This window comes from Pseudochaenichthys georgianus, unplaced genomic scaffold (genome assembly GCF_902827115.2).
Source record: "Pseudochaenichthys georgianus unplaced genomic scaffold, fPseGeo1.2 scaffold_410_arrow_ctg1, whole genome shotgun sequence".
In the NCBI taxonomy this organism is placed as follows: Eukaryota; Metazoa; Chordata; class Actinopteri; order Perciformes; family Channichthyidae; genus Pseudochaenichthys; species Pseudochaenichthys georgianus.
In genome coordinates, this window is record NW_027262975.1 from 17,874 (window position 1) to 42,941 (window position 25,068).

The following is a 25,068-nucleotide window of genomic DNA, read 5'->3' on the forward strand; positions in this document are numbered from 1 at the left end:
TATTTCACATTCATTTATATTCTATCTTCCTGTTTTTATATAAATGTTATTATTTATTTTTCACACACACACACACACACACACACACACACACACACACACACACACACACACACACACACACACACACACACACACACACACACACACACACACACACACACACACACACACACACACACACACACACACACACACACACACACACACACACACAGTTTAATGCACGAAAACACACACAGAAAATATACAAAAAAACAATCAAAAATACTCAGGTATGAACTCACGCTTGAGAAAAATACACAAAAAGACACACAAGGTCGATTTTAAGACGAATAAAATATTTATTTCACATTTTTTTCTGTTGAAGTATCACCAGCTTTGTTTGAGGAATTAAAGACATCGAAGAACTGTCACAGGAAGAGTCTCAGGGAAACACAGATGGAGGGTTGGATAATGTGTGTTTCTGCAGGATGGAGTGTGTGTGCTGGCTTTGTTCGTTCACTGAAGTCAGAAAAACACCTTCCAGAAAATGCTTAAAATATGAGCTGTGGTCTAAACGTGACTCAAACCAGTGCATGAGCTGATAGAAAGGGAAGGTCATTCAGCAGATAGAGATATCACACAACGAGGGAGACAGATAGTAAATCACTGCGATCACAACACACACACACACACACACACACACACACACACACACACACGGCTTTATTGGAGATAAGCAGTTTGATCGTGGGGAGGATTTCCATAGTTTTGAAAAGTTAGCATCTGTCTGGTTCCTTCGAGAAAAAGATAATGATTTTTTAAATATATTTTTGGATTATTGCAGAGAATAATCTCTTATCAGTGGGATAATCTACACATATTAACACAAATGTATGATTTCTTAAGTAAAAAGCCTACTTACCGCTTTAAAGGAACTATGACATGACTTGCAATGCTAAGCTAACGGCGGCTAATGTCCGGCTGTTCTTAAATTCACCAGTGGGTTATTTAATGAAGTCGTAGAATAAAAATCTCTTCAGTTTATGTTAACCCCAGACCTGTTTCAGGCTAATAACCAAAAACTCATTCAGAAAACCATTGACTTTCAGACCAGGGAAGCAGGAAGTGCTAAAATGCTGAGTCATTTCCGGGTTTTTTGACTTATTCAGAGGGGTGTCACAGTCACACAGGCACTTGAGAGAGAGAAATGACACAAAACACTACCATTAAGGCACGACAGATAACTATACTCACACACACACACCCGTCTTTGGGACAAAAACAGGATGATTCAACACCCTTGACCAGAAAAATCATATATCATCTCGCTTCAAAATCAGATTCCCATTATGAGATAAGAAAAAGCCTCCTACTCTGATGATTTCTAAAAGCTCATCATGGATTGAAGGCCAAAAATGAATATTTCCTGCGAGTAGGCAGCTGTGTTTCTCTACTGGGAATTAGGGTTTACTTCTCTCTATAGCCGCGTTCACACTGCGGTACTTTTCCCACAAAGGTTCATGCGAACTTAGTTCATGCTCGCGTTCACACCAAAAAGAGCCGGTACTAAAAGTAGTTCATGCGAACCTTTTTACCCCCTCGAAAGTCCCTGCTAGAGAGCAGGGACTTTCGAGCGGCTCTTTTGTGAGAAAAGAGCTATATTCCTGATTGGCTGGGCGAATTGCAAACCACGCCCCGTAAAACTCCCAAAAAGTTTTGTGAAGCCGCCATTTTATTATCCTCACATTAGCATTATTAGCATTAGCATTAGCCCAGCGCAGAAACGCAGAGAGACTAACTTATGGCAACACAAAATAAAACATGGGAGCGGTGGAGATGAGGAGGTGTCGGCGTTCTGGCGATTTACTCGGAAGGCTTCAGTAGAAGCTGCTGGGAGTCCCAGCAGCTTCTACTGAAGCCTTCCCCAACTCCGGGGACTTCCGGCCGGGGACTTTGGGCGGCAGTATACGCCGTGAAGTGGGTTGCGGCCTGCCAGTAAACCCAAAGCAGAAGAAGAAGAAGTGACGTCAGCGGCTTCATTTGCCTAATCCTCCCTCAGGGACTTTTTCTGATGTGAACGCGATCTGTACTTAGTTCATGCGAACTAAAGAGTTCGCATGAACTAAGTTCGCATGAACCTTTGTGGGAAAAGTACCGCAGTGTGAACGCGGCTTATGTCCGTGTGTTGTTTCTGGGAATAATGCGTCATCTATTCATCTGTTTTCTGAGGTTTATCTCAAAAAGAGGCGATTTTCTGCACTCTTTAATGCAGGGGAGTCAAACTCAATTTCATCGCGGGCCACTTCAGCATTATGGCTGCACTCAAAGGGCCGGTTGTAACTTTAAGACTATATAAACATACATATATAAATATTTAATATATAAAATAATGTAATGACTTTATTGCCTCTGCATTGGATTATTATCGGATAGGGTAAAAACTTCATAAATAACTACGTCTGAAAGCAGAAGTCTCGGGCAAATAAGTGCAAGTCTCTTCAGTGAGAACGTCACAAAATTATTTTAAAAGAAAAGCCAAATTCTGAAAAAAAAAGTCAAATTTCAGATGCATTGTGGGACATGTAGTTTATGGATATCGTGCTTCTGTTAATCGGCCTATAACCGTATAATAAACATATTACATTCTTTCAGAGCTCTTGCGGGCCACATGAAATGAAGTCGCGGGCCGGATTTGGCCCCCGGGCCTTGAGTTTGACACCCCTGCTTTGATGCATCAAAACGTTAATCATAAAGTAGATTTTGTGGGATTGAAAAGCATGAAATGTGTATTAATAGTGTTTTTGGTTAGCTACCGCACTACTTTTGTATAGAAATACATATATATCTCTAAATCAAAACGCAGCGACAAAGAGTTATTAGTCTGAAGAAAATACATTCGAATGCTTTCATTACATTTACTAAAAGATAACAGAGCAGCATAGTAGCACGACATCACCACTAAATACACATTTTAATAACAGGATAAGGCTTATTATGCATTTTTTATTCTGCTTTTTTTTAATTGACAACAAATCCCATGCATACTGAGAATTAATGACTGGTGATTTTGTGAGTCATATCTTAAGAGATTCATTTAAAATGAGTGTAGGATCTTGCAGGCCTTAAAGGGCCCAATTATGCTCATTTTCAGGTGTTCAGGTATTTTAATTTACCTTAAGTAACGTAATTAACTCAAAGTATTTTCATGGGATTTATTGACAACAAGCAGCTAGCATCCCAACAGCCTTATCCTTAAAACCTGCTCTGTGATTCTGCAGCGGGCATCTCATCAGGAGCTACAGCTGCTCGGCCAGAATAAATTAGCACCTAAAATCAGGTAATTAAGACACACACACACACACACCTCTCACACACACCTCACACACACACAGAAAGCATAATTAGTCGATAAACTCACATGTAAGTAAGACTGAATGTCATTGGCAATGTGTGTACTGTTAATAGTGATTTACATATATTCTGTATACTTTTTATGATTCTTTCCTTCATTGGTTTCACATCTGGACCTCAGACGTGGATTCAAACAATTGACGGTGCGTTAGTGATTTTTTACTCGATACAGCTCACTACTCTGCAGATTGGGACATAAAGTAGTGCAGTAAAGAGTCTGTTGTGGTTTAACTCCGGGGAAGGAGACCCTTTTTGTAGATCACCAGGCCGGAGACAGTGGCCACAGAAAGGAAGGCGGAAACTCCCATACATTTCAAGAGACCGCCGACTGAAGGCAGGTTTCTCTCCCAGAAAGTGGTGACAAACGGGATTGCTGGCACTTCCTGTTGAAGGGAAAAGAAGAGACGATGTTAAGGTTGCATATATTTGAGTTTTATTTAAATAGGTTCATAGAGATTCCTCTCACCACAGACTGAGGCTCCGTCTGCCAGATCTGACTCTTGTCGATTTTCTTCATTACACACAGGACCTGCAACAGAATATTGGGTGTGGGTGAGTCCTCTCCAGCTGATGTTCAGGTGTATATCAGTATGTAGTGTCTCTACTTTAAAGAGTCCTCTCCTGCAGATGTTCAGGTGTATCGTGTATATAATTACATTACATTGAGCTGACGCTTTTATCCAAAGCGACTTACAATAAGTACATTCGACCAGGAAGACACAACCTTGAAGAAAACAGAATCATAAAGTACATCAGGTTTCATAGAGCCAAGCATTTCAAGTGCTACTCAACTGGCTTTAGGTAAGCCAGTCCTTTATTAGTATATAAGTGCTTTGTTAATAGTTCTATCGCTCGAAGTGGAGTCGAAAGAGATGAGTTTTCAGTCCGGAAGGTGTGTAAGCTTTCTGCGGTCCTGATGTCAATGGGAGCTCATTCCACCATCTTGGAGCCAGGATAGCAAACCCACGTGTTTCTGCTGATGGGAACGTGGGTCCCCCTCGCAGCGAGGGTGCAGCGAGTCGTTTGGCTGATGCAGAGCGGAGTGCACGTGCTGGGGTGTACGGTTTAACCATGTCCTGGATGTAGGAAGGGCCAGATCCATTCGCAGCATGGTACGCAAGTACCAGTGTCTTGAAGTGGATTCTAGCAGTTACCGGAAGCCAGTGGAGGGAGCGGAGGAGCGGCGTGGTGTGGGAACATGTAGGAAGGTTGAAGACCAGACGAGCCGCTGCATTCTGGATGAGCTGCAGAGGTCGGATGGCACATGCAGGTAGACCAGCCAGGAGGGAGTTGCAGTAGTCTAGGCGTGAGATGACGAGAGCCTGGACCTGAAGCTGCGTCGCTTTCTGGGTCAGCTGTGGACGCATCTTCCTGATGTTGTAGAGCGTGTATCTGCAGCAGCGGGTTGTAGCAGCGATGTTTGCAGTGAAGGACAGGTTGTTATCTAGGGTCACACCCAGAGTCCTTGCAGTCTGAGTCGGGGAAACAACAGAGGGGCCAATGTTGATTGTCAGGTCAAGAGAGGGACAATCTTTTCCCGGAAGGAAAAGCAGTTCAGTCTTGTCAAGGTTGAGCTTGAGGTGATGAGCGGACATCCACTGAGAGATGTCAGCTAGACAAGCAGAGATGCGTGCGACGACCTGGGTCTCTGAGCGGGGAAAGGACAGAATTAGTTGGGTGTCGTCAGCGTAGCAGTGGTATGAAAAACCATGCGGGCTAATGACAGATCCGAGCGAGTTTGTGTACAGGGAGAAGAGGAGAGGACCAAGAACAGAGCCCTGAGGGACCCCTGTAGTTAATTGACAAGGGTCGGACTCGGACCCTCTCCAAGTAACCCTGTAGGTGCGGTCTTTGAGGTATGAGGTGAGGAGGGAAAGTGCAGAGCCTGAAACTCCAAGTTCTTGGAGAGTGAAGGAGGATCTGATGGTTCACCGTGTCGAATGCAGCAGACAGGTCCATGATGACAGAGGAGAGGGAGGCTGCTTTAGCCGTGTGCAGTTCCTCAGAGACAGCAAGGAGGGCAGTTTCTGTGGAGTGACCTGCCTTGAAACCAGAGGGGGGTCCAGGAGGGAGGAGGGGGAAGGGGCTTTGGGGGGGTCCAGGAGGGAGGAGAAGATGGAAAATAGTTTTTTGGGATTGGAATAGGAAGATTGGATCTTATCTTGAGAGAAAGTGCTTTTTGCCTGAGAGATCGAAGCAGAGAAAGAGGAGAGGAGAGTCTGATAGGTTAGGAGGTCGTCACGGTGTTTGGATTTCCACCATTTCCGCTCTGCTGCCCGAAGGACGGTTCTATTAGCACGCAGTGCGTCATTTAGCCAGGGAGCAGGAGGGGACTGACGAGCCTGCCGAGATGTGAGAGGACAGAGAGAGTCCAGAGAGGAGGAGAGAGTAGAGAGGAGAGTTTCCGCAGCAGAGTTTGGAGGCAGGAGTTGGAACGAGTCAGAGGAAGGGAGGGCTGAGAGCACCGAGGAGGCAAAGGTAGAGGGGGAGAGGGAACGGAGGTTACAGCGGACAGGTGCAGGATGAGAAGAGATTAGTTTGTTATGTTTGGAAAGGGGTAAAGAGAATGAAATGAAGAAGTGATCGGATGTGTGGAGCGGGTTTACAGAGAGGTTAGAAGTAGTGCAGTTCCTTGAGAATATGAGATCAAGGACACTGCCAGCTTTATGAGTTGGAGGAGACGGAGACAGTGAGAAAGCAAAGGCGGTTAACAGAGATGTTAGTTCGTCTATCTTCCCCGTCTGGAGGTTGAAGTCTCCGAGAAGTACAGCGGGAGGGCCAGTTTCAGGGATGTGTGAGAGGAGATGATCTAATTCCTCCAAGAAGTCCCCCAAGGCGCCTTAAACAAGAATATAACTTACAGTGGTTGCTGCGTCAATAGGTATTGTCGTCACCCGGTCTAGATGCACACTGACTTCTTCAGTTTTTGAATGCGGTATTTGAATGCTTTTTTAGCTGGAAGATGACTAATTCACGCTGTTGTATACCATCAGAATGTGCTCTAAGATCCTGTGTTTCAATTCCCATACTTCCATACTATTTAGTACGCCAGAAAAGATGTTCCAATACGTACTTATTTCACATGCATTAGGTCGAATGTTATATTGGGACATTTTGGGATATTGCAGAAAATAATCTCTGTTTTGAAGTAAAAAAGCTAACATTCCACTTTACCACTTTAATCTGTTTTTCTTCTTTTTTATTACTGCCGAATTTTACTCAATATTTAATTCCATTTAATTCCATTCTATGTAAATACTGCTATATTTTACTATATTTTGTGTTATTTTTTTTATATTTTGTAAAGTTATTATAGTTTTCTATAAATAGTTCTATCTGTGTTTTTTAATTTTGTATGTACTGTCTGCACCATGACACCAAGTCAAATTCCTCATATGTGTTAACCTACCTGGTGATACACCTGATTCTGATTGTAAATAGTGTGTGTGTGTTGCGGTGACCTCTGACCTCTCTGGCGGCTCTCTCTCCCGCCTGCACCGCCCCCTCCATGTATCCACTCCACTCTGTAGCTGTTTCTGTTCCTGCGAAATACAGCCTGCCCACCGGCTCCCTCAGCACCCTGCGGACAGAGAGAGACACCAGGGGTTCAAGAGAGACCGCTGGAAAGCACGTCCAGTGGATTCAAACTTCATATCCTGTATGTAATGCCTGCAGTTTTCAGAGACTCCACAACCACTGCACATATAACCAGCCGCACATTTTATTACTGCTTCACTCTGTTTTGTGTAAACTGATCTTTAAATGTTTGGTTGCTATGGGTTTAATTTTGTGTGTGTGTGTGTGTGTGTGTGTGTGTGTGTGTGTGTGTGTGTGTGTGTGTGTGTGTGTGTGTGTGTGTGTGTGTGTGTGTGTGTGTGTGTGTGTGTGTGTGTGTGTGTGTGTGTGTGTGTGTGTGTGTGTGTGTGTGTGTGTGTGTGTGTGTGTGTGTGTGTGTGTGTGTGTGTGTGTGTGTGTGTGGTGTCTAGCATTACTACACTTGTGGGGACTTACATCTGTTTACACAGTCACATGTGGGGACTCGCCTCCCTTATGGGGACAAATTGGAGGTCCCCATAAGGGGAGTCATTAATTTTATGCATGTAAGTCAATGTAATGTCCCCTGAAGTGATGTGTGTGTGTGTGTGTGTGTGTGTGTGTGTGTGTGTGTGTGTGTGTGTGTGTGTGTGTGTGTGTGTGTGTGTGTGTGTGTGTGTGTGTGTGTGTGTGTGTGTGTGTGTGTGTGTGTGTGTGTGTGTGTGTGTGTGTGTGTGTGTGTGTGTGTGTGACTTACTTTCCAAACTGTGTAAGGATTCCCGGGGGGAAGTAGGCGGTGTAGCAGCCTCCGGAGTATTCCTCTTCACACCAGTTCTTCTCCTCGTAATGCACCGGCTGTCAGACAGAGTAAAGGTTTCATTGATGTATTAATTAACTACTAATTGTGTGTGTGTGTGTGTGTGTGTGTGTGTGTGTGTGTGTGTATCTAAACTCACATGCAGAGCCTCCTCGGAGCCCAGCACTCTGGAGTAGATCTCACAGATCTTCTTCAGCCTGGAACACAAACAGAAAACGGTTTTGGATGAAAAACATTACACTTTATTTATCAAAGGAAACCACTTCCTGCAGCCGGTGAGTGCACGTACCTCTCCTCCTTGGTCAGCCCTGATAGCTTTCTGCACTTGCGGGCGAGGATGAATCTGCAGGAGAGGAAACAGAGAAACAGTGTCCACTAGAAGGAAAGCTCCTGCAGAAGTAAAAAGAAATTGCTGTTCTTTCGTGTTTCATTGAAAGTAAATGTCGTGGCCGATTACGTCGAATGTACCAACCCAGTCTCACGGCATTTCGTGTTATAGTCACGAAATTAATTTAATCTATATTTTAATGTTTATTTTATTAGCTTTTCTTTTTTCTGACTGATTTTAAATGCCATTTTCTTAATGTCTTTCATTTTTTGTGAAGCACTTTGAATTGCCTTGTGTTGAAAAGTGCTATATAAATAAACTTGCCTTGCCTTATTGATTCGTGTTCACCAACACGATTTTCACATTTTTCGTGTCGCACAGAACGATTTTAAAAGCAATGTATTTCTATTGGTGTGTTTCGTGCCTGCACCACGTCTTTCTGTTCAGTCGGGTCTTAAAATACCAGAAGCTGTGGGGTTCATAAAAACATGGTCTTACTCAATATCTAACCCTAACCCTTTTATTTTAAATTGTATAATGTCGGAGTTTTTTTGCCGTCCGCGAGGAAAGTAAATATTTTTTCCTTCTAATTTGTTATTATTTGGTGCAGGCACGAAACACGCCACCAATAGAAATACATTGCTTCTAAAATCGTTCTGAAATCTGAATTTTTTTAATCTCTTTTTCCTTCTAATTTGTTATTATTTACATAAAATTCTGTGTGACACGAAAGAAATGGCGAAATGGTGTTGGTGAACACGAATCAATAGATTAATTTCGTGACTAACACGAAATGCCGTGAGACTGGGTTGAAAGTTCAAAGGTCACAAATGTGAGTGTTGACTCGCGTAAACTTTAAGAAATCCAAATACCTTGCATCGATCCATTCAAGTGCTTTATTAGAACGTTCAGTTGATCCGACTTGCAACATTTGCCGGCATTTAAATTAAATAAAACAAACAATCCAACAGGCGTACGGATCGGATCCCAAAACATAAATAATAAATGGCTCTTAGTAAATCTTTATTAGTTTTTAGACAATAGTGTTCTTCAAATGTTGTGGTTTTCACATTTTGGAGTTTTACAGCAGAATATTAAAATACATCTCGTCATAACCTATATTGATGACATTGATTCTATCTATCTCTAAATATCTGCACTTTTAATCATACTATCACCGCTATGCATTGCTGCCAGACATCTATTTCTGACAGCCAACACATGCTAACTAATATGACTGTTAACGTGCCTCCTTTGCTTCTGCACAGAACGACATGTCTAAGCTTCCTCACAGTATAACAATTAGGTGTAATGCTAAGGTTCCATAATGATAATTGTATTAAATATAATATAATCACCCCATGATGGCGGGTACACTCCCGTCAGGCTTCGTGTCATCCAGCGTCAGACCAATGGGAGCGCCTTCCTCCTCGATCACCATGCTGCCACAGTAACCTGGTGTCGAGCAAGGAGAGGGAATATAAAATACTGCATCCTTCCCTCTCTCCTGGAACAATATTGCAGACTGTTTGTGTCAGTCATTCTTTTTAGCTTCAATGGAAAGTTTGAAGATTCGAGGCTTCATGACAAACTGAAGTCACCGGCTCCTCCAACAGAGCAACGTGAATATGTATAGGACATACAACAAATACAACAGATACAATAGTGCAAGAGAATGTTTTGAGATGTGCAAGTAAATACAAATAGAATATAAATAGTGCACGAAGACTCGATATACAAGTAAATGGAATGATATATGAGAATGGAATGATATATGAGATAATTAATTAGCAAAATGCAACAGAGGAACAGTCATATGCTCTAAAACTAACCAAATGTTAAACGACAAACCCAACTCCCTGAATATCGCTTAAAATGTACCTCTTGATCTCCGTGAGAATGAAGGAGGCCTTAGCACACAGTGTTGCCTTTGAGAAGCTACAGCAGGGCTATTCAATTAGTTTGGAGCGGGGGCCGGTTGATGAACATGATCCAAAGCAAGGGGCCAATCGTATTAAGAGCTTCAGATACAGAACATACTACAGCAGGTCGCCCTTGAAAAAGAGATCAATGACCTCACTGGGATTCACCTGCATAAATAAAGGTTTGGAATGAAACGACTACAACAGCAGTGGAGTGCATATATTTTGTTTAATTAAATCAAACATAGCCCCAAGGCCTTTATAAATGGCAAGTTCAGAACTCAGTACACGTGAAGCTAATATAACCATCAACATCATTAGATTTAGATTAAATGAGGGGTGTAACGGTATCCGTATTCGTCCCGTACCGTCACGGTTCGGACGTCACGGTTCGGCACATGCAGTCACACGACGAATACGCCTTTTTTTTTTACGAGTGGGAAAAAAGTCTGTCCTTCAGGGCAGCATCCACTACACTATTTATAATCCAGGGGGCGGTATTGCGCCTAAAAGCTGTTTGCCAGCCGCCCTTAAACAACAAATGAAGAACAAGAAGAAACAACAACAAAACGAACTAAATACAAGAAGAAGAAAAGCTAGTATGGTGATTTCAGATAACACACAGGAGCTAGAACCACCTGCTTCTTTTAAATCAGCTGTGGGAACATTTCGGGTTCCCTGTGGACTACAATAACGATGAGGTGTGCGAGTGGTGGATCGGACGAGGACGGTGTGTCGGTGTTGTTCGATAGCGGTGTATGCTAATGGAAACACACGCCAAACATGCTAAATCACATCAGAAGGGATCACCCAGATTTGCCACTCACCGGAGCCCAAAAGACAGCAGCAGTTCAGCAGCTGATCCCCGCTGTTTTTAAGAAGCCAGGAGACATGAGAGCCGAGAGACCAACATAAATAACGGAAGCTTTTGGCATATGTTTTCAACGACTTGAAACACTTTCTTATTATTTATCATGTAATATTTTCAAGACATCCTTTTTAGTTTTACAGCTTGATGAAACCTTTTAGTTTGACATCAGCCATTATAGATACTATGGCCATCTGAGTGTGTGTGGTTTGTTTTTAACGGTTTAATACAGTTAATTATTCAAAATGTCAGAGTTCCTTATTTTGAAACTGAAACTTGCACTACTGTTCAAACATAAATAACAACAAACCTGGAATTACGCATTTGGGACTTTTTTTTGCTTTTTCTTGTTGTACCGAACCGTGACCCCCAAACCGAGGTACGAACCGAACCGTGACTTCTGTGAACCGTTACACGATAATTCGCACAAAATAGCAATTTAGGGCCAAACACAAACAACAGTGCATATTATGGTATAACAATAGAGACAAGTGAGCCATACCACATCAATTGCTTAATTAAAAGCAAAAACTATTTGTATTAATTACCACACACAGCCTTTTAAAACTCAAACCTGTTTTGATTAACATAGTGATAACTGTATGCAGCCGACTTGGCAGATATGTGCCATCTAATGAGAGAAATGGCTTTTTTTCGATTTAGCAAGAGCAGGGAAGTCGGGAGTATACGTTGTCATGGCAATACGCATACAGCGATGCAGATGCTGGTCGGTGAGGGATGCTCGATTATTAGTTTGTATGGCAGTCACGTGTGAGAATGCCGATCCGCACGTGTAAGTCGAGCCGGACATTGTGAGGACAAAAAGTGCAAGACCCCTTGAGGGAATGTCTCGTGGCTGACGTCATGAGTCCAGAACTTTTCATCTGATGACTGAATGTCAATGAGTTCGAGTTGTAAAGACGCCACAATCAGCTGCTTTGCCTTCAGTGCAAACTCCCCCTCCACATTCACAGAGGAAGGGTCCTTCACAAATCTCATCACTTCAGTCGGGAGACGGAAATGTTCAAACCTCGCGGCTAAGTTGGGTTTCAACGCGTCCATAAATCCAGTCATCCCCTCGGTGACCTGTAAACCTGCAGTGTTGGAAATGGAGCATTTTGCCTGGACATAAATCCGCAAAAAAATGTGTGAGCTTTTTTGGAAGCGCGTGGAGTCTCTCCACAAGTCGTGTGACCATGTTATCTCTGCCCTGCAGCTCCAGATTGAGTTGGTTCAGATGTTGGGAAATGTCGCTCAAAAAGCAAACGGCAGCGTAGAACTCATCGTTCTCTATCAGACACAGAAAGACGTTGGGTTTTTTATGTTTTGAATTGCGGAGAAACGCCATGATAATAATAATAATAATAATCCTTATATTTATTATAGCGCTTTATCAATGACTCTCAAAGCGCTTTACAAATACACATTACACACACAGATCATACATGTAATGGTCATCTACTGTGGACAATACCCACAGGAAATGATCTCCTCCTTAAGTTCACAAAATCGTTTCAAGACGTTTCCTTTGCTTCACCATCTAATGGCACTGTGCAAATCATTATATTGAGCTGACATGTCTGACAGCATCTGGCGGAAAAGGCGGTGCTGGAAACATGACAGAGTCCATTGTGTGTTTTAACTCACCACTCAGTTTTGCGCACAGGAGGCTTTGGAGGACGAGGCCATGCAGCGATCTCAGCTGTGGAGCCACATCTGCCAGCCCAGCGGACGGTCCCTGTGTTCGGCCCGACTGCGCAGGGGCCCCATCCGTTACAAGCATGTTAACACGATCCAATCCCAACGTGTGCTCCGTGAACAACGAAACCACTTTGTGGAACATCACCTCACCGGTCGTGTGTCCATCCAAAGGAATAGATCCTCCCGAAAGCACTCACCATCGAAGAATCTAACATCGAGGCACAGCTGTGCAACATCGCTGCCGTCAGTGCATCAATAGCTAGCGACATAATCTCCGCCTTTCACAGTTTGTCCAAGAGAATCTCAAAAGCGTCCGATGCAAGCGTCTCCACTCTCCGTGACGTTGACGTGTCAGAAATCGGAATGTTCTTAATTGAGTCAATAACGCTTTTTCTGATTTTCTCATCTGCAACCTCTTCCTCAATTGATGCACGCACACACTCTTTGACCGTCTCTGCGTCCGTACAAGGCCTTTTCTTTTTGCCTAACATCCAGGCCGCTCGTAGGGACGCCGCGGTAGCTCTCTTGGTCAGTGCCAGCCCGAAACAGGGAGCTACGTCTTTGGTCGTAGCACGAAGTTAGCCCCAAAATCCTCTGGCGGCGAGCGTCAGAGCGCGCTGGAAAAGTGGCGTCAAAGTCGGCGTGAGCTGTCTTGAAATGCCTTCTCAAGTTGTACTCTTTACACACCGATGAACACTCATTGCAGATTAAACACTCGGGCCTCCCACTGACATTTACACACTTCTCTTTCCACTCGCTGTTGAATTGCCGGTTTTCGGTGTCAACCTTTCGTTTTTTAACGTAGAAAGAGACATTTTGATGTCCAACTATGCTGACCAGGTTTGATTAATCGTTCCATTGGCGCCTAACCGTCGAAGGTGCGCGAGCTTGTAGTGAAGGGCAGCGCGAGCCGCGAGGACGCGCGCAGAGACGCTAGTAGGTGGGTTCGAAACCCGAGCCCGCCAACGTTTTCAGGCAATGTCTTCCCCTCTATCTCTCAAAGTAACACCCTCTCAGGAATAAAGGCACTCCGGCCCAAAAAAAATGTTTTAATTAAACTTTTTTTTTTTACTTTTTCACATTATACTCAAAGGGCCAGTAAATATCACCCGGGGGCCGGATTTGGCCCGCGGGCCGCCAATTGAATAGCCCTGAGCTACAGCATGCTCAGTTTTAAATAACCAAATATAAGATAAGATGGAACTTTCTTTATGGAGAAATGCAGGTGTTCTGACGTGGAGCTAATCTGAAGAAAACATTGAATACTGCTTTCTACTCCTCCATCTTGTGACGGTGTGACTCCCTCTCTTGGATGTCAGCATGTGAAGGACGCTGCTCAGGAACTACTTGATGCTCTGTATGTGATGACTACTTCCATTCTGGAGAGGATCACAGATACATGGATCCTGATGTTGAAGCTCAAGACGGGGACCAGGGATTATTATTATTTTTAAGTATTCAGAAAAAGTGAGAATTTAGAGATTTTGAGAAAAAGTGAGAATTTTTGGATTTTGAGGAAAAAAACATTTTAATTTTTAACGTAATTGGATATCAGCATGTGAAGGACACTGCTCAGGAAGTAGTTGATGTTCTGTATGTGATGACTCCTTCCTTTAGGAGAGGATCACAGATACATGGATCCTGAGGTTGAAGCTCAAGACGGGGACCAGGGAGATTTTTCTAACACTCACGTACCCTTTTTCCTCCAGAAGTTCTCCTTGTAGTACACCATGCACTTGATGACAGAGCCCATGGGCACGCGGCTGATCAGCTGGTTCCTGAGGGGGGGCAGCTCGGGGCTGAAGTGCATCTTCATGTTCAGGCCGGGGGGCGTGGCCAAAATCACATACTTGGCCTGAGAGAGAAATCACACATGTTAAAAGAGATATAGGGGAAGCTAACACACATTGGATCACATGGTTGGAGGCTGCCAGCAGAGGGCAGCACAGAACAAGCTGTGAAGAATGTGGTTGAGTTTTATTGTCAAATCTCTTCCTGTCTCGAAGACAAGGGTCTACAAATACATTTATTTATCTGTGGGTCAGAATTCCTCTCGGCATAAACTTTGTACCGATCACGTACTTGGCCTGAGAGAAATATCACACATAGAAAAAGAGAAACACAAATAGGATAAAACAGAGAGCTGCATCTCATGGCGGCAGGCGGCCAGCAGGGGGCAGCACCGATTATTTTCAGACTGCAAAATCACTACAAAACACCTTTCTGTCACCTTCTACTCATCCTGTTATTCCTAGGGTTTTAAATGGAATTACTTTTCTGTACTCAGGTCTCACTGTTATTTAGGAAATTATGGACAAATCAATTACACATTATAATAGTATTAATAGGACAAAATAAAAACAACAGACACTCAAGTCCCATTTTAAAATTAGATTCTTGTTTCCAGAATAACTTTCCAGTCTAACGGAGAAATAATCAATAAGAATGAAGTGTGTCAAAAAGTACGATATTTAATTCTGGAATAAAGTGGAGTAGAAGTAGAAATAGTACAAAATGTGTGCGTGCGTGTGTGTGTGTGTGTGTGTGGTGCTCACCGTGTACGTCTGTTTGTCCAGCGTCTGAACCTCCACCATGTCTCCGCTCTGGTCGATGCGGTAGACCGGAGACTCGAGTTTCACCAGGTCTCCCAGCCCGTCTGCCATGAACTCGCTGATCTGACTCGAGCCGCCCACAAACTTCCTCTCCTGGGGGTCAGAGGTCAAGAGGTCATAAATACATGGGGGCAGCCATTAAGCATTGCAAAGAGCCTTTTATACGTGCAAGAAAGTGGCATTTTTTTATTTTTATTTATACCAATTGTTGGGAAAACACTGAATGTCCTCTTCCAACATGAGAGTCACATGATAACAAAGGTATCCCAACTGTAATCATGCATGACAGGATGTGTGATCGCCGAGAAGAGCATCAGGACTGTTTTAATATACTTTTCCAGTTTACGTGGAAAGCGGAACTGGAAATCGATCTATCTATCTTAACGTAAAAATAGCTCCGTGTTGTTAATCATACTTCTATCGTAATGTTATACGCCCTGAAACACTCTGACGAGCAGACGCTCAACGAAAACACCAAGTTCATCTATATTTAAGAAAAGAAAACCTTGACACGTATTGCTGAGCTGCATATGAGATGAATCCTCGTGTCCCCAGCGTTCAGACCATCTGCATCACTTCCACTGCTACCCCCCTTTACATATCCTCTGCTCCCAGTAAAGAAAGACAGTTATGGCGCATTTCCACTACAGCACGGAGCTCGCTTTAACCGTGCCGTCCCCCGTTCCACTTGGCGTAGTACCGGCTAGCGGGTACTATTTCACAGTTTTTTTCTGGCCCCATCAGATCGAGGTTCTTAGCGGGCCAACAGCCGGGCTGAGTCGGGCTGAGTATGCTAAACTAGAGAGAGAATCGCTGGCAAGGGCGACAACTACAACAAGATGAACATATTTTACCGTGATTTAATTATAATACACGTTTCTAAATGATGCCGAAGTAACAACATACTGATACCGGTTAGTAAAAACCATGAATTAATGCTTTGACAAGTCTGCAGACAGACGGCAGGCGAAGAACCTTTTAAAATGCGTGTTTTCCGAATGGAGATCGGCTAAGCTAACGTTATATATGCTCCGACCGTCCACACTCACAGCAACGGCCTACAGACGTAAATAAACCAGCGACTGTATTCTCCATGACACAGGCAGTCTGTGGTTTGTACTTGTTTCACTTCTGTCTAGTTTCTGAACAGATATGAGGAGCTGTGAGCTCTGAGGGCTAACAGCTAACGGCTGTGTTGGTTTTGTGGTTCTCATTGAAGATGACGTCACGGCTCCGCCTACACTGCGTTACTATAGTTACTGCCCCAGCTACTAAACTGTAATGGAAACGCAGCATAAAGTGAGCCTGGCCTTACGAGGCCTAACGAGGCCGAGCCATACCGAGCGAGGCCCTGCAAATAATTGGGAGGGGGAGAGGAAAAGGTTAAATGGGAATGACCACAGATCTGTCTTCATCATCCTCGGTTTCCCAGTCCTCCTCCTCAGTGTCTAGGCAACACCGGCACTCAGCTTTAGAAAGTACCACAGCAGAATGTCCCGTCCCCGCCTTCACACAAAAAGCTCTGCGAGAAAAACAGCTTTTGTCCGGCTCATAATGATGCCAGCAAACTGAGGTGAACTGAGGGAAGGTTTCAGGATTCAGCAGAGGGATGCATCTCAACAACACACACACACACACACACACACACACACACACACACACACACACACACACACACACACACACACACACACACACACACACACACACACACACACACACACACACACACACACACACACACACACACACACACACACACACACACACACACACACACACCTGTCCTCCGTTGGTGGTGGAGAAGATCCTCATGGTTCCTCCGCACTGCTTCACGTACCAGAGGAACCACAGAGCGGAGACCTCGTGGGGTTCAGAGGTCACGTTCACGTTCACAAACAGCTTGGCGAAGTGGAGGACTTTACTGAAAATAAAGCAGAACATTCAGAATCTAATTTAAGCATATATGTTTGTAGAAATGTTTTGTAGAAATATGAAATACTTTTGTGTCTAATTCTCTGCGTGCAAAAGGCAGAAACATATGGGCTCAGAACAGTCTCATAATACACACATGCAATAATAATATATATATAAATAACGACATCTTGTATTTTAGTTACACCCGCTATTGGTTAATTTTGTCAACATTGGACCTTGACACCGTCCACATAGCTATAGTGAAATCATATAATCGAAAACACACTTCCTTATTTATCTCTGAATAATAATAACGTAAAAGTAAGGCAAGGCAAGTTTATTTATATAGCACCTTTCAACACAAGGCAATTCAAAGTGCTTTACAAAAAACGAAAGACATTAAGAAAATGTTATTTAAAATCAGTCATTAAAAAGAAAAGCTAATAAAATAAACATTAAAAGTTACAGTGCAGTCTAAGATATGAATAGTTCAATTAAAAGCAGCGACAAAAAGAAAAGTCTTCAGCCTGGATTTGAAAGTAGTCAGAGTTGCAGCGGACCTGCAGGTTTCTGGGAGTTTGTTCCAGATGTTTGGAGCATAATAACTGAACGCTGCTTCTCCATGTTTAGTTCTGACTCTGGGGACAGAAAGCTGACCAGTCCCTGAAGACCTGAGAGATCTGGATGGTTCGTCATTTAGCAGGAGGTCAGTAATGTATGTTGGGCCTAAACCATTCAGTGCTTTATAAACCAACAGCAGTATTTAGAAATCTATTCTTTGACACACAGGAAGCCAGTGTGAAGACTTCAGAACAGGAGTGATGTGATCCACTTTCTTAGTGTTAGGGAGGACTCGAGCAGCGGCGTTCTGAATCAGCTGCAGCTTCCTAATAGATGTGTTAGTGAGACCTGTGAAGACACCATTGCAGTAGTCGAGTCTACTGAAGATAAAGGCATGGACAAGTTTTTCCAGATCCTGCTGTGACATTAGTCTTTTAATCCTAGATATGTTCTTTAGGTGATAGTAGGCTGATTTAGTAACTGTTTTAATGTGACTGTTGAAACTCAGGTCAGAGTCCATGACTACACCTAGATAAGAAAATAAAGACGACTATACTACGGTCCTTCGGTCCTGAGATTAGCGCCTGCAGGCAGGCTCCATGGACCTGTCAGCTCCGGACAGCGCAAAATGCGTACATGAAGCGCTACGTCATGAACGCAAGAAATCATACCCTCGTGGGGGCGCGCTCATGTGATTGGCTTAGAATGGAAGAGACATCTGATTGGCTATACATGGAAAAAATTACAAGTACGAATCGGGTGAGCGTCAGGGGGGAGTCTCAAAAAACCCACACGCGAATGCACAGCGATCCGTGCACAGAGAGCGGGTTGGGTTTGCAAACAAATAACTGTTTCCTGTATTTGGATTTTATTCACATGAATATGAAACAGAACACATGTGTGACTCCTTCTTTGTGCATGTGTGTATGGATGGATGGATTATAAAACGAAATCCTGTGCATCAGTCTCAAATAATCAACACCTTTTGTCAGAGTCCCTATCATGCCGTTTTGGGGGTTTTCTCTTTCCTGTATTGTGTTAGAACTCTTTTTTAATGCACTTTATGAACAAAGAAGACTGATTCGTGATGCAGTTATATATCTGTGTTTGAAAAGTAAAGTTCACATTTCCCAGTTATTACATAGACTCCAAATACCCTTAAAATCTAACAATTTAAGCAATTTAACTGCAGTTAAGGAAAAAAATGGCTTAATTGAGAGATATTAAAAATATAATGTTCTCTCCTCTCTTACCTGGTCCAGCAGATCTTCTCAAACAGCTGCAGCATGGTCATCTTGTCCCACTCCTCGGCATGGGGGGCCCTCCAGGGGGCCTCTCTGGGGATCTGAGACACAGCAGGACATTTAGCAGAGATTAAAGGGCTTCATTTTAGGATAAAAGTAAAAAAAAGGGGTTGAATAGTTCTGGTTTTACCTCCTTTCCCATCTCGTCCATCGTCCTCCACAGGTTGTTGAAGTCCAGCAGGACGAAGGGGTTCCACATGGGAGGAAAAGAGCCTTTGAACGGGTGAGACTTTCCCTGTTGGACACAAGTTATCATCATAATATGAGATACAATCTTAGTCTTAGTTATATTACAGCAACAAAAAAAAAGTTACCTAAAGCAACTTTATTTGAAAAGAGGATGGTCAAAAAGGAGTTCACTTGGGGACGCAACGCTAAATGCTATGAGCTAAATGCTATGAGCTAAATGCTATGAGCTAAATGCTATGAGCTACATGCTAAATGCTATGAGCTAAATGCTATGAGCTAAATGCTAAATGCTATGAGCTACATGCTATGAGCTAAATGCTAAATGCTATGAGCTAAATTCTATGAGCTAAATGCTATGAGCTAAATGCTATAAGATCAATGCTAAATGCTATATCATATCTGTTATTTTACTGCACAACATGCTTTGTAGTTCCAGCTTTGTTAACTACACAAAAAATGCATACAAAAGGTAATTGAACTACTTCATCACTATGCAAATATCCACGTGGTTGAACGACCAGCAGAATACTGTAAAATGTAGGTGAAGAACAAGTTTTATTGCATATACAACAATGCTTATGCTTAACAATCTTAAACTCTCAAAGCCAAACTGTTGCAGACAGAAACTGATTTTGGCCTAAAAAAAAACCTAAAAATTATGAATTATACATGTTGGTATTTGCCCTACGGAGGAGGAGTGCTTGACCTTTACTTGACCTCCAGTGTGCTGAGTCAGCATGACCGTGAACAGAGTAAAGTAGAGCACACTGTAAAAGCTCCATTATTGCTGATCGTGCAACATTTTACAACTGATCCAAAGATTGATAGTCAGACAGTCTGATAAGAGCAGTGTGTGTGTGTGTGTGTGTGTGTGTGTGTGTGTGTGTGTGTGTGTGTGTGTGTGTGTGTGTGTGTGTGTGTGTGTGTGTGTGGTGTGTGTGTGTGTGTGTGTGTGTGTGTGGTGTGTGTGTGTGTGTGTGTGTGTGTGTGTGTGTGTGTGTGTGTGTGTGTGTGTGTGTGTGTGTACACTGCAGGACTATTTCTCAACCACACGATTGATTCATAAATGCAGCTGGAAAAGAGAGGTTTCGACAGGGGTCAAAGAAGGAAAGTGAACCGACAGAATATATACAGGATATTCGTTAGGAAGACGATTCCTAGAAAGCAACAAATCTGTGTGACGGGGAACGATATTTGTCAGTGTGTGCGTGTGTGTGTGTGCGCGTGCGTGTGTGTGTATGTGTTTTGGGGGCAGTGAGAACAACTGGTCTTTTAAATCCCTTTTTTCAAAACCCACTTTTTAGGAAATTGTGTGGATTTAAAAAAAAAAATCTGATTGTAATTATTGTTATCATTATTATTATAATTTGTCAACTCCGGTACATTGTTATATATATTATTTATGTATATCTTTTTAACAAGGGGACAATCTTTAGTGTATTTTTCTTGAGGTCGATCATCAAGGTTTCTTCGTACACCGAAGTCAGCTTTAGAGGAATAACTTCATTTGAACATGAAGTCAATAAAGTGAAAGTCATAAAGATTGATTTTCTCACTGCCGTGTAACAACAGGTCTGGATATGTAGGACAAGAGAACACAGAAGAAGAAGAAGAAGAAGAAGAAGAAGAAGAAGAAGAAGAAGAAGAAGAAGAAGAAGAAGAAGAAGAAGAAGAAGAAGAAGAAGAAGAAGAAGAAGAAGAAGAAGAAGAAGAAGAAGAAGAAGAAGGAGGAGGAGGAGGAACGGGTTCTTAGACCTTTTCCAAAGTCAAATTCAAGCACTTTTCAAGGTGCATTTTCCAGCTTTTCAAGGATCTTACAGCTGTTGTAAGTTACATATTTATATACACATACTCAAATGATTATTTCCCTACCTCACAATAAATCAGATGTCCTTTATGCTATGAACAACCAAATGTGTGTTTCGTGATAGCATTCTACACGAGGATGAAAAATTAAAGAAAAGAAAACTAAGTTTAATATTTCAAAATTAGTGACCTGTACGTAGACTGGGCCTCCCATATAACCTGGCTGAGCCGATATACAGCAATCAGCCAAATAACTTCTCAATACATTATTGATTACTATTGTTGAGGTACTTTTAGGATGGCAGTGTCCTCGGTGTGGTGAGGGCGGTGGTGGCGAAGTCGATAGGGACTTGGCTTGGTAACTGGAAGGTCACCAGTTCAAGTCCCAGCAAGACCAAGTGCTACCGAGGTGTCCCTGAGCAAGGCAGTTCCCTACACTGCTCCCCGTGCGCCGTTCAAAATGGCTGCCCACTGCTCCTAACACTAGGATGGGTCACATGCAGAGAAACAATTTCCCCACGAGGGACTAATAAAAGTCCATCTTATCTTATCTTATCAGTGAACATAGGTACATGGTGTACTTCTACTCCTCTACAGTTCAGAGGTACATGGTGTACTTCTATTCCTCTACAGTTCAGAGGTACATGGTGTACTTCTACTCCTCTACAGTTCAGAGGTACATGGTGTACTTCTATTCCTCTACAGTTCAGAGGTACATGGTGTACTTCTACTCCTCTACAGTTCAGAGGTACATGGTGTACTTCTACTCCTCTACAGTTCAGAGGTACATGGTGTACTTCTATTCCTCTACAGTTCAGAGGTACATGGTGTACTTCTACTCCTCTACAGTTCAGAGGTACATGGTGTACTTCTACTCCACTACAGTTCAGAGGTACATGGTGTACTTCTACTCCTCTACAGTTCAGAGGTACATGGTGTACTTCTATTCCTCTACAGTTCAGAGGTACATGGTGTACTTCTACTCCTCTACAGTTCAGAGGTACATGGTGTACTTCTACTCCTCTACAGTTCAGAGGTACATGGTGCACTTCTACTCCTCTACAGTTCAGAGGTAAACTGTGTACTTTTCCTCCACTACATGTATTTAATCCCTTTAGTTACTCTACAGATGTGGATGAATGATGTGAAATCTAATCAAGTGTTGAATCAGACTGTAGTTCCACCTGGAGTAAATCCACCAGCTACCCTGCAGTCTACAAAGCCATTCAGACTAGCTGCACCTTCACCAGCTCTGAGAACACTTTCATGATCAATCATTATAAAACATATCATATATATTATTCTGAAATGGACCAATCTGCACAACGACTACTTTCACTGTCTTTCACTATATTTAGATGAGAATACTTTTCTACTTTCACTTGAGGAACATTTTTGAATGCTTTTACTGTAACAGAGTATTCCTACACTCTGGTACTTCTACTTTACTCAAGTACAAGATCTGAGTACTTCTACTTTTACTCAAGAACAAGACCTGAGTACTTATAATTTCACTACAAGATCTGAGTACTTGTACTTTTACTCAAGTACAAGATCTGAGTACTTCTACTGTTACTCAAGAACAAGACCTGAGTACTTCTACTTTTACTCAAGAACAAGACCTGAGTACTTATAATTTCACTACAAGATCTGAGTACTTGTACTTTTACTCAAGTACAAGATCTGAGTACTTCTACTTTTACTCAAGTACAAGATCTGAGTACTTCTACTTTTACTCAAGAACAAGACCTGAGTACTTCTACTTTTACTCAAGAACAAGACCTGAGTACTTATAATTTCACTACAAGATCTGAGTACTTGTACTTTTACTCAAGTACAATATCTGAGTACTTCTCCACCTCTGGTAGCGTATTAGTCTGAATTGTAGCCACAAAATCACGCAGGGCTGCATAAAAATAGACTCACAATGGTAACAAGTGGAAAATAATATTTACAAATGTGTAAAATGATTTTAGGTAATGTTACTCAAGACTCCTGACTTAGACATCTCCAAAGGAAGACTGTGTTCATTCTACCATTACATGGCATTAAAGCAAAATGTAGTTTTACTATAATACTTCAATTTTATATAAAAGACAGTTTGTTTTCATCTGTTTTCAAATAAGCAAAGTCTTGGCTTTCAGAATATTAAACTTGTTTCGGCAAATTCAGAAGATAAAAAGAGCTTTGAAGCTTCGGCATAATTACAAGCAGAGAACGGACTAATGTAACGTCACAGCAGGCATAACAGCCGCCGGTGTTTCTTGTGAGTGTTTCCCCGGTACACAAACGCAAAAATACACAAACACACTCGCGAGCTTCCCCCAGACCAGTAATACAAACGAAAATGTGTCTTCGGGTTAATGTGGCTGATTTTGATAGACGCAGTGCTTCTCAAAGTGTGGTCCGCGGACCACTGGTGGTCCGTGAGCGCCCCCTTGTGGTCCGTGAGTATATTGGTAACATTTCACATTTGAAATAAATTAATCTATTTAAGTTTTCCGCACTCTCGCGGGAATATCTCCGCAATGGAACGAGATTAATTTTCACATTCAATTGCATGATATAGCCCAGCGCAACACCTTCGTCACACATGTTGCCACTTGTTTGTACCATTTTCAGGCGATTTGTAATCTGTTCTAGAAAAACGATGTGTTTTTGGATATTTGTGGAGTTAGGTGGTCCGCGAGTGTTTTTTAATTGGTTAAGTGGTCCTTGGTATGAAACACTTTGAGAAACACTGCGATAGAAGTCACATTTGGTTTAGGCACGAAACATACTACCAGTAGAAATACATTGCTTTCAAAATCGCTCTGTGTCGAATCAATAGATTATATTTCGTGACTATAAACACGAAATGCCGTGAGAGCTTCATCCTCTGAACACCACAGGATGGCGACTGTAACGCACATACCATAGGTACGCTCCTCTGAAATGATTGTCCCCTGCAATTATTATTATCCCTCAATCGAGTTCGAGCTGTTTTATGTAGAAGCGAAGCAATTCTTTACTTTTAATCTAAAAAGCGAACTATTCAGTCAGACAGCAATTTATTGTAAAAGTAAAGCATTTACATTTTCAAGCACTTTATCTCAATTTCAAGCACCATTCCCAAATTTCAAGCACTTTCCCAACCTTGAAAACACCACGTCAAATTTCAAGCATTTTCAAGGATTTCAAGCACCCGTACGAACCCTGGTCCTCTTATATCGTGACGTCAAAATAATCACGATTAATATCTTTTACAAATCGTTTACGAGATGCTTTATATTGTGAAGTTGAAACAACAAAATGAAGTGTAGCCTACTAAAGTCCATCTGCTTCAAACTTAAATTAAATGAGGTTCCTGATCAATGTAATCTTTGTTTTATTCAGCTGACATGCAAACAGATAAGACTTACACCACATGCTCTCTTTATCACAAGGTATCATTGACAGCGGTGCCATTTCTCAGGTGCTTTTAAAGCGTGCAAACATGCAGGCGGCTGCCCGCTGTGTGTTCATCTCTGATAACCAGCGACGGGGTTTAATAAAAGCCTGTGATAGGGACAGCTCATTAATACATCCACACTGAGTCTGATGATAAGGGAAGCTGCTCTCTTGGATTACAATCGCTCAGAGAAAAGCCGATCAGCTACGCAGAAGCTAACGCTCTTTCCAGGCGCACACCAGATCCGCCTTCTACTATCTCAAAGACATCGCCAGACTCCGGCCTTCACGCTCTGACTCTGTGGCAGAAACACTTGCACACGCCTTCATCACACCCCGGCTGGACTACTGCAATGGAGTCCTGTCCGGGGTTCCCAGCAAAACCCTGGCCAGGCTCCAATACGTCCAGAACTCTGCCGCCAGGCTTCTCACCCGCACCAAGCCATGGCAACACATCACCCCCACCCTCATCCACCTCCACTGGCTGCCGGTCAAGTCCCGGAGTCAGTACAAAACACTCCTCGTCCTCACGTACAAGTCCCCTTCATACCCTCACCCCCCAGTACTTATTGGACCTCCTCCATCCCTTCACCCCTTCTCGGAGTCTGCGGTCCTCAGACCTGCTCTCCATCCCCCGCTCTCGCCTCCGAGCTGTTGGTGACAGGGCGTTCAGTGCTGCGGCCC

The 25,068-nt window shown here is 42.8% G+C and overlaps 1 protein-coding gene across 1 annotated transcript in view; it reads right to left on the minus strand.

Annotated features, from left to right (window-relative positions):
* Window positions 1-320: 320 nt before the first annotated feature.
* Window positions 321-25,068, minus strand: part of mao (monoamine oxidase) — a 60,722-nt gene continuing 35,974 nt past the window's right edge. Inside the window, exons 4-15 of the mRNA XM_034078306.2 lie at window positions 19,091-19,195; window positions 18,910-19,001; window positions 16,961-17,102; window positions 15,122-15,271; window positions 14,262-14,421; window positions 9,434-9,530; window positions 8,037-8,090; window positions 7,887-7,944; window positions 7,688-7,785; window positions 6,865-6,976; window positions 3,863-3,925; window positions 321-3,779 (exon numbers count right to left, since the gene is read on the minus strand). Of these exons, the coding sequence (XP_033934197.1) occupies window positions 3,624-3,779; window positions 3,863-3,925; window positions 6,865-6,976; window positions 7,688-7,785; window positions 7,887-7,944; window positions 8,037-8,090; window positions 9,434-9,530; window positions 14,262-14,421; window positions 15,122-15,271; window positions 16,961-17,102; window positions 18,910-19,001; window positions 19,091-19,195 (1,287 nt within the window). The 3' untranslated portion in view covers window positions 321-3,623. The remainder of the gene's footprint in view (window positions 3,780-3,862; window positions 3,926-6,864; window positions 6,977-7,687; window positions 7,786-7,886; window positions 7,945-8,036; window positions 8,091-9,433; window positions 9,531-14,261; window positions 14,422-15,121; window positions 15,272-16,960; window positions 17,103-18,909; window positions 19,002-19,090; window positions 19,196-25,068) is intronic.